Below are 9,857 nucleotides of genomic sequence, written 5' to 3'. Positions count from 1 at the left end.
GCTTACAGTTTGTAGGGGTCTTTAATATTTGCTGTGATGACGTTTCACAAGTCCACAAGAAGGGTACAAGTACAGTCAAGTACGCAGATTGAGAAAGAGGAAGTACTGTTATATTTGCTGTGCAATAATTGAACCTACCTGCACTGTTGTGTTTGTTTTCTATAAGTTGACATCCTGAGTTCCTGATTTGTAGGGTTGGAAGTTTTAATGAATTTGCATTTGTAATAAAGCCATATATATATATTTTGTATTTAATTCCCCTACCTGGTGATCTGCAGCTGTAATAAACCAAAATGTCTTTGAGTCCAAAGTAAAATATTAAAATACCTTGTTGTATTTGTCCAGAATCCAAACATATTCATAATAATGTGAACAAAGAAACACATCAGATTCTTTTACTTGACATATAATGTATATAGACACATTACAGGAACATGTTTTGTGTTTAAGAAAGTCAAGAAAAAAAAACATCTGTTTGAAAAAAAACATAAATCTGATTTAGGATTTCTTTTATTAATTACAACCCAGATGCGTACACAAATAAGAAAAAGCGTATTTTATATTAAAAAAATATATTTTCGCATTTATTTATTCTACATTTTAGCCTTTCTTTCACAATTATTGTGATGTGCAACAACTTCGTCTTGATTGAAAGAAAAAGAAAACCAAGGTAAAAAAAATAATGATTTGAATAATAAATGTCCCACAAGATTTATGTGATGACTAAAACTCATATGAAATTCTCACAGCTGTTGAATGTGTTAGTATCCAATGGATAAATCTTAGTATGAAGCCACTACAAACCCTGTAGCACGCATTACAGGGGCAGTAGGTTGGACCGCAGGAGCCATCATCTCTGGCTGAGGCTGCATGTTGATGACAGGGGGGTTTTCCTTGCGATATTTTAACTCTCTTCTCATCTGACACCAGGAGCACCACATACAGAAACTAGAAATCAAGATGTCGTTTATGAGAGTTCCCTGCAGAAAAACAAAATGCAGATTATGCAGTTTTTATTCTGTCCCACTGTTATTTAAAGTGCAGGTTTTGTTTGGAAACAAACAGGGAATTTGAATGTCTTAAAGCCTCATATTAAATTAGCTTTAGATGAAATTAGGAATTCATTTTTTGCACAGAATGATTATGTAGTTTGTCCCTCATTATTTCCAATGAAATTGCTTTAATGAGGGTATATGAGACATTGCTATTGACGTTTAAGTTTGATGATATGAAAACTTAAATTTTATAGACTAAACAATGCAGAAAAACCCTTGTTGGAAGTGGTGTCAATGTGTAGACTAGTGCAGTGTCCGTTCTTAACCTGCCTGTTTGGAATGGGATGCTGACTTCTCCTGTGTTAATGCTCCAAAGCAGAATCAGAATTATTCCTGGTCAGTAGTGACAGTTCTACAATAACTGTGCTGGACATTGTGTGCAGAGTGAAGTTAGAAAACTTTGTGTTCACCCTACCTGGTTTATCTGCAGTGGAGATTTTATAGTCAATGCTTTTAAAATGAAACCGTTTTTGCTTTATTACTGTTCACGTGTGTGCCTTATATATAAGTTACTGATCTGCTGTTATTGTTTCATACATTGCATATAGGCAGTTTCAGAGGTCTGATACGCACCTGGCACAATCTTCAGTTTGCAACTTTTCAAAATTGTAATTCAGCTAAATATAAAACATTGCTGCAACAAAACAAATGTTGTGCTTTAACTTTGAAGAGAACATTCGAAAGAGAATGCAATTTCTAGGAATGTTGCCACCGTGATGGATATCAAATTATCAAAATGGAATTTTAGACTCGCGGTTTGTCCAAGTTGCAAACCACTGCTCTACTTTATCTGAGAATGTTGAAGAAAACATGTTCAACTCGCTCTACAGACTGAAGGCCCACTGCACCGCCCCCACTGACTGCTACATAGCACTAGTTGCCTGTTTATTTCAATTTTTATGGATATTGAAGGTGCTGTGTGTCAAAATTGCACCACATTTGACTCTGCACTTCTGCAATTTACAACAGACATGCAAAGTTTGAAGCCAATAAGATGAATGGCTTTTATAAGACGGACATTGTGGAACAATAATCTAATAAATCCCTCACAAATTGTGTTTTATTATTTATTTTCCTAGAACAATTATCAATGAAAAGGTGTGATAAAGGTTTGGGAATATGGGAATCATTACCAATGTACAGTACTTCTTCATATACATATTGGGACTCCCTAATACAGGGTTGACCCCCATACTACTCTCTACGCTCTACTTTTAATGCACATGCGAGATTTAAGAATAACTTAGAACAACCTGAATCTATCCATCCTAAATTTTACAGCTAATAAATAATATAAGCTTTAAATTATTCTTCTATATTCCATACCTCAATGCCGTACTTGTGTCGTATAGCAACCCTCAGAGCCAAGCCAGCAGGAGGGATGCAGCATGGTAATCCACAGCATGCTGTGCAGGCGGGGGTGCATATGTCGCACATTGGGAGACAACGGTGCTGACCAAATTCTTCTGAAAGTGTGCAGGCATTGCAACAGCAGCACCAGAAACCAAAGCAGCCTGAAAAACAAGAGTTGTAATGCTGCTCCAAGTGACAACAAACACAAACTTATACATCATGGATTTCAAGAGTTCTTACAAAACTTTGAGTCTTCACAGCAGTAGCAGAGGTCAATGTTCCACCGGGCCTTGGGATATGCCATTGGCTGCTGAATCTGAACCTGTCAGCACACAAACACACTGCACTTTTTTAACAACACACACGACTCAAACCCTTAGTTTACATCAGCAGTTACAGTTTATTCACTGGATGAATACAACAGCGTGGGCGAATCACCGCCTGTTAATCTGGAACTCATCTGCATTCAAAATAAGGCTTTAAAATCTAATAAAACTCAGCAGAGTTCAGTCTCTCTAATGCTATTGTATTTTACTTTTAAGATCAATGCATCTATTTTTTTTTTCTATGGGAAACATCGAAGTCCTACCTGATGAAGCGAAGAGTCTTGTTGCCACTGAGGGAAGCTCTGAGGAAATAAGTCTTGTCTAAGGAGTGGCGTACCAGTCATGTTGAGAAGAGGAGCACAAAACAATGCGGCAGAACCAGACAGAATGTGTGCAAACAGATGCTACGATCACGGAAGCCCGTACGGGAAAAAGGAGTGAGAGCACAGCTTTTACCGTAAAACAGGTGTGGCTCTCTGTGCCAAAGAAATGTTGTGAAAATTCCCCTCTTAGACAATGACATGATGTTTCTCTCCTGCAATGAGCTACCTCGCACTCAACAGGACGTTTAACCACAATAATTTCTGGGTGTCTGGAATAAGAATATTTCAACCAACAAACTCCAACCATCCCTATTACATTTTAACATTTTAAACCTGACTTGTTTTTATTGGTCATTAAGTATCGTCATTAAGTTTTGATTATTATTGTAAATTTGACTTTCTGCATATTCCAGTTAATTGCGCCATACATCCATTTTTCTGCAATCTCACATTTCACTGTACCTAAAAGTTGTTTTATGTCAAAGAAAAGAATCTCATGCAAATTCCTTCAAATCAAGATGATAATGTTCTTGTTTACTATTTTGCATAAACAAGGTGAAACCTTTGGCCTGGCCCAAATCAGATAAAGTATGGGTGACAATTAAAGTAATTATATTTGCCTTGATAGACCGAATCATGTCAGTGACGAAGCAACAGATATCTGGCAGCTGTTGTTAGGTTCTGCACAACCAAGTGGGAATTAATACCTGAGGTATTTTCAAGGTATTCAGAGGAAGCATGTTGCTCTTCTCGTTCTTTACACTGAAGACACATACGAGTTTATTTAAATACATTATATAAGCTACATATTACATCTTACTGTATGTATGTATATGTATATATATGTGTATATATATATATATATATATATATATATATATATATATGTATCCACACATACGTACCGTAAGACAGACGTGCCGTTTCCAAACCACTTTGAAAAATAGAGCATCAGGTATTCATGTGTTGTTGTGTTTGTAGTCTAACCTGTTTATTTGTTGTCAAGTGATTATAAAAAGAAACTGTTTATTTGCTTAGTTTATCATATATTTTTCTTAAACTCTTTGATTCCCAGTCACCCACACAATCAGATCTTGAGGCTTGCTTGTGCTCGCTGCTTTGTGGCCTGGGTCTGTGTTGAGTGGGACCATTCTTCAATGGATTATATATATAGATTCATATGGTTATCTTACATATGGATCTTAACAGTATGAATGTTTAAGTGGTACCATTCAGTGATCAATTTTCCCTCTGTCTCTTTATTTTAAGAAGAAAATATCCAATAATTTAATGATCATTTAAAATTATAATCATGTGGAATCACATCTTGGCCACTAAACCTGAGCAAAGCAAAATCAGAATCTATATAAAAGTGAAATCAAAAGTGCTTGTTGAGAATAATATCACCATGATATTTCTTGAATAATGTGTAGTGGCAGTAGTTGTGGCAGATTCGACATTTTCAATATACTTTCACAGCACACATTTGATATTTTATTGTATTTTCCAGTGGTAAGTTAAAGAAAACAATTGAATGAAATTTAAATTACATAAGTAATATTTCATAGTTTGGTGTATTGACTGTAATTTGCACATGTTTATTGAGTGAACACCGTGAGAATATGTCATATGTAACATTTAAATACTGCAGTATCCCCTTTTTTGTGAATTAGCTTTGTTTAAGCTACAATATATAACTTTTTATATTATTATTTCTGTTGAGATTTACTCCAAAACATTAATGAAGGGAGGTGCTGACCCAGTCTGACCAAGACTCATTGAACAGCCTGGGAGCCGTGCAGAGATCTCCCCTTCAAAAGTTTCTTTGATTGCCAACCAATCAGAGTAAGCCAGAGTTATTAAAGTCACACATTATCCATCCTCATGTCAAGGAGAAAGATTTTGAAATTGTTTTCTTCTTGGCCAGTTGTTTAGGAACTACTGTCTCCAGGAGCCTCTTCACTAGATCCAGTCGTCCTGCTCTGATCAGGGCCCTGGACAATTCTGTGACCTCTGCCGTCTGAGTCCTGTAAAGGCACCTCAGCTCGGCCTTCACAATGTCCTTAGGGTACCTTTCCTCTGCCTTTTGCACCCACATCTCCAGCTGGCTGATGGCAGGGCTTGGATCAGGTCCTCCCTGCATGAACACGGACAGGAGGGCCTGTAGGAGGCAGCGCAGGGCTGTGGTGTCGGTGCTTCCTGGCCTCTCTAAATCCACGGCCTGTTTGAAGCAGTCTGCAGCGTTCTGATCCTCGCCCTTCAGATGGAGGCAGCGTCCTCTGAGCACATGCAGGTCTGGCAAGCTGTCACCCAGCTGAAACTGTAGGGCGTGCGACAAACTCACCAACGCACAATTCACCGCTGCCTCGTCCACCAAAAGGCTCTCCTGGAGGGCATCTACACCCATGTAGTAGTATACCTTGAGAGTAAGACAATGATTTAAAAACTCTTGCTCCTTAATCTATATTGCTCCTTAATTGTTTAAGCTTTTACCTGTGCAATCTCGAGGTGAGTTCGGAGACATGGACGTACACTCAGGACCTTGTCCAAGTCTTTTCTGGCCTCAATTAGCAGCTGCCGGTCCGGGATTCCACCTTGACCACTCTTTGCCTTCTCTAGGTCCCTGATGTAGAACATCATATTGATCTAAAAGAAAAAAGACATTAGAGATATTTTTCTCCGGCATTTTGTTGACATCTTATCTCCACTTTGTGGACTATAAAAATGAATTGTAACTATATATAAATCAATATGTGGTTTCCGTTAATCTTTTCAGTCAGTTTAAATCAATTCAAATTCTCAAGCATTAAAGGGATTTAACAGAGTCATTGACTAATGCTTGTCGGCTCAATTCTGGCGTCGACTCGGTGTGTTAATGCTGCGTTACCTTGGCGCGGGTGCAGTAAGCCTGCCAGTTGAGCTCTGGATCTGGCAGCACATTTAAGGCCATGTTGCTGATCCCTGTGGCCATCTCGTGTTTGCCCAGCAGAAAAAACACCTTGGCCAGAAGGTTCAGGATGAATGCATCATCACTGGCCATGTTTATGGCCTGAAGACACAAATAGTTTCTTGTTATGGTGGAGCACAGCATCAACTTCTAGTTTCTATACTGCAAGAGGAATGATTTCACACTGTAAATCTGTATCAACGTGGAAATATAATCAAGTTTGCAAATGAGAAAGAAACAAGAGCACAACTGTTATTTACCATTTGCCTGAAGAATTGCATGAGGCTCAACTAACAAATTGTCTCGCTTGGTCAGAAGTTATGACAGATATCTCAAATTACAAACAAGGAGGATATTGTAGTCGAGTTGTATCGAGTACCCACAGATAATCCTTTAGTAAAAGTTTATCAGAGTTTGAACAGCTTAAAATACTCTAGTTGTGTCCAACTGCAGCATTCATGCTAGGCAACAGCAATAAAGGTGGGACAAGCTGGTGAAATCCTGTCTCATTTCAGTTCGGCTTTCTGTCTACACAGCCCATGAAGACTGCTTCATTCTTGGGTGGCGTAGATTGCATCCTCAAAAGGGTGTGGCCTCTGAAAACACCAGTTTTTCTTCTTCTGGCTTGTCTGTTATTTATCTGGGCGATGTAGCAGGTGAACCTACGGTTCCATAGCAGGACAGAGGATCAGAGGCAGAATATCCACAGTCGTGTATGGACATGGGCACGGTGGTGAAGTCGTCCTTCCTCTCCAGCAGGATGCCGATGTAACACCAGGCCAGAGCTGAGGACACAGATCAGGAATCCAATTTATCGTGATAAAAAGAATACAGTAAAATTTTAAACATATTGCTGGTTTCATTCCTGACACACAGGTTCTGGTAATATTAACTATGGCTTCTGATCATATGCATTAGATTGCAGCACCTAAATCCAGTGATGGATCATAATAAGCACTACTACAATACTCCTTCATGCTATTTAACACCTAATACAGGCTTTCATATTTCAATTCAATCCACATCTGCTGTGTAGTCTTTTACTTACTCAACTTAGATTTTACAAATGAAATATGGGATCTGCTTAAAAATCATGCATGGATTAAATGTGTCTACTGTTTTTATTTAAATATATTTGTCATAGCAATTCATAAATTCGTAAAAATACCTTGATGTTGCTTTTTCTCCGATTCCAGTGTTTCTTTGAGGAGCTTCAGTCCCTTATTGTAATGAGAGAGTCTGGAGTATTCAGAGTCCTCTGTGGTCTTTACTATATCGTCCAGTCTGCACGGATATAAAACAGAACAACTTGGTTGACATAAAACATTAAATAATGCCAATGTAATTTTGTTAAAATATTTTGATGTCAGTCTTGTACCTTATATAGATGGTTGCCATTTTAAAATACCAGCTTCGTTTTTCTTCCATTGGTATCTGAAAAACACCACGTCTTCAATCAGTTAATTAAAATTACATTTAGTGTGCAGGAATAGCAGGAACGTTACGTCTCTATTCATTTGTGTAATGCACAAATAAAACGGACAACTTGATTTTAAAGTTGCATTACTTTAAATGATGTTTTACATCAAAAAGTCTTAACTGAGTTGTATTTTTATTCTATTTCACATTATCGATGTGTATCTTTCTCACCAGTTGTCCTCCATAGTCCAGGGCTTTGTTGTACAACCTCAGTGCGGCAGTCAGCCTCTCTCTCAGGTCGTCCTCGCTGTCCAGCTCCACATCGTATGGATAAACGTAAGCCTGTTCAGCCAGGCAGCGGGCCGCCAGCACCCTGGTCTCTTCCTGACAGGTCTCTCCAGCATCCAACCCCATGAGGTGGGACACTTTCTCCACACACTCCCCTGCGTCCAGCTCTCTGCCCAGCTTATCGTACACGTAGCCCAGGTTGGCCCAGGCGTTCAGGTTCCCAGGGTCTTCTTTACAAATACTTCTGAAAAGCCGAAACACACAGAGCGTCATGTTGTGATCAGTGTGTTGGTTATACAGCATCCTGCATTTATGACTCATTTAGCACCTGATTACTGTGAAAAGGTTAATGAAAGGTCTTGATAATCCTTCATGCTACCTTTTTATGTCCACCAAGGATTTGTTGGTTGGTTTGTATGTTGGTTTGCACTAAAGCAACTGAACATAGTTCCATGAAACTTGGTTTGAAGGATACGATATGTGTCAGAGAAGAACCCATTGAATTTTGGTGCAGAATGATTCGCCACAAAAATGATCACAAAAGAGCCCATGAAATGTTGGTGTGCATCATGGTCCACTTTCTTTAACATAACAAAACATTTCATTGATTTCTCAGAGAATAATTCCTGGATTCTCTTGATTAAAAAAAATCAGACCCTTTTCAGGAAAGTGATATTTATGAATTGTTGTGGATCCATAAAGTATAAGAATAGTAAATCTAAATGTGGTTTCAATATGGGACTGTTGGACCTTGGCTGAGGTATCAAGTTTACTGAGCGATATTCTGGTTATTGCTGTAGACATTCAGTGTTTTCTGGCTCTGGGTAAGCTTACAAAGGTGAGAAATATATTAAAGAGAAACTTAAAAAACGTGCTACTTGTCAAAATCACCTCTGGTAACAATGTTTAGAAAATAATGATTATCGTCTATCATCACCTAAATGTTCCCTCAGCCGTGTCCAGCTGCTCCAGGTGAAACGCCAGCAGACCCAGGAGATTTCTGACCGCGTACTGTAGATGTCCAACTTCAGCCTCCAACTCTCCACGCAGGCTCTCCTGTCTCAGATAAGTGTCCCTGTGTCGCAACCTCACAGGCCCAACAGGATCATAGTTGAGACTTAGCTTCAGGTGGAAGTGTCCAGGGATATAGTCCATGTCCTCCATGAGAGACTCTATGTCGTCTGTGTTGTTGGCCTCCATGTTCTCCTGCGCCCCCTCCACCTCCTCCACCACCTGTTATTTAAAAAAGAGTATGGATCCTGATACTGTTTTACTTCTCAACCTACCGATCCGTCTACTGCAGCTTCATTTACCCACCCACTCCTGTCATCCTGCTGCGGACAGGTAGAACAGGTTAGGGTTGGGAGTGACTACGGAGTGTTCACAGTGTTTAACTTAGTGTTTACACAATATCATGTCCCTCTTCTGACTCCCATTTATACCATTCTTGGGATACACACATACATAACATCTAGTCACCTCTCTTTAATTTTCTTCTTTAAAAATGTCTCTGTCTCACTTTGTGACTTTAAGAAAAATACCAGCTAACATTCCTTCAAGTCCATCCTGACAGGATGATATTACTTCTTTATTAATGTCTTGACTTTTGTAAAAAGACATGTTTTGGTGAATGTTTCAGCAGTTTTCTTCCCCCGCCTGTGTCAGTCGTATCCAACCCAAGAATGTGAACCGTCAGGCTCAGAGTGATACGGGGACACTGAGGGAAACTGAATCAGTTTTGCTTAATGTCACCACTTTAACCTGTTTTTCATTTTTTTTTTAAATTATAATAATAATAAAGACATTATCCTGCAAGTCACAGTACTATCTGAGAACATCTGATACACACAGGATAAGAACACTTTTGTTTCTAAATGCTCTTATACATGCAATCTCACAGTGGAACAAAGGGAAGAAGGTGTTGAGTGTTGCAAGCCCAATAAGTCACAGCCTCAACACGTGAAGGACCTGGAGTGAAGCAATTCAAAGAAAGACCAACTCTCCTCCGAGAGAAAATCAAAAGGAAACTGTAGAAATATATTGTAGCTGCTTTCAAATAAAATGAAATAAGCTGAAAAGAGCTTAATATAAACATGGACAACTTATAATTGATTTTAATTAATCCAGCGGCTTTATCAAGTATGAA

General features: G+C 38.8%; 2 protein-coding genes across 2 annotated transcripts; both read right to left on the bottom strand.

Annotated features, from left to right (window-relative positions):
* Positions 1–492: 492 nt before the first annotated feature.
* LOC109636539 (cornifelin homolog B-like) lies at positions 493–3,140 on the bottom strand. The gene is made up of 4 exons (XM_020098306.2): positions 2,998–3,140; positions 2,649–2,730; positions 2,382–2,569; positions 493–980 (listed from the first exon to the last, which is right to left on the bottom strand). Exons 1-4 carry the CDS (start codon positions 3,076–3,078, stop codon positions 783–785), a joined length of 549 nt encoding a protein of 182 aa, XP_019953865.1. The 5' UTR covers positions 3,079–3,140; the 3' UTR covers positions 493–782.
* Positions 3,141–4,538: 1,398 nt separating this feature from the next.
* ttc22 (tetratricopeptide repeat domain 22) lies at positions 4,539–9,028 on the bottom strand. Its single transcript, XM_020098304.2, has 8 exons — positions 8,649–9,028; positions 7,655–7,955; positions 7,383–7,438; positions 7,173–7,288; positions 6,671–6,789; positions 5,945–6,106; positions 5,551–5,703; positions 4,539–5,476 (listed from the first exon to the last, which is right to left on the bottom strand). Exons 1-8 carry the CDS (start codon positions 8,909–8,911, stop codon positions 4,940–4,942), a joined length of 1,707 nt encoding a protein of 568 aa, XP_019953863.2. The 5' UTR covers positions 8,912–9,028; the 3' UTR covers positions 4,539–4,939.
* Between the last annotated feature and the right edge of the window lie 829 nt (positions 9,029–9,857).

Source organism: Paralichthys olivaceus, chromosome 3, assembly GCF_024713975.1.
Source record: "Paralichthys olivaceus isolate ysfri-2021 chromosome 3, ASM2471397v2, whole genome shotgun sequence".
Classification (NCBI taxonomy): domain Eukaryota; kingdom Metazoa; phylum Chordata; class Actinopteri; order Pleuronectiformes; family Paralichthyidae; genus Paralichthys; species Paralichthys olivaceus.
This window is presented reverse-complemented; position numbering and strand designations above follow the sequence as displayed.

Bases quoted from the DNA above. Each gene is read 5' to 3' on its own strand.
- LOC109636539 (XM_020098306.2), bottom strand. From the start codon at position 3,078: ATGACTGGTACGCCACTCCTTAGACAAGACTTATTTCCTCAGAGCTTC. The intron at 2,731-2,997 runs GTAGGACTTCGA...GTGTGCTGACAG, and splicing joins AAGACTCTTCGCTTCATCAG to GTTCAGATTCAGCAGCCAAT. The intron at 981-2,381 runs GTATGGAATATA...GTTTTTCTGCAG, and splicing joins GACACAAGTACGGCATTGAG to GGAACTCTCATAAACGACAT.
- ttc22 (XM_020098304.2), bottom strand. From the start codon at position 8,911: ATGGAGGCCAACAACACAGACGACATAGAGTCTCTCATGGAGGACATG. The intron at 6,107-6,670 runs GTAGGTTCACCT...TTGTGTCTTCAG, and splicing joins CTCTGTCCTGCTATGGAACC to GCCATAAACATGGCCAGTGA. The intron at 5,477-5,550 runs GTAAAAGCTTAA...CTTACTCTCAAG, and splicing joins CTCACCTCGAGATTGCACAG to GTATACTACTACATGGGTGT.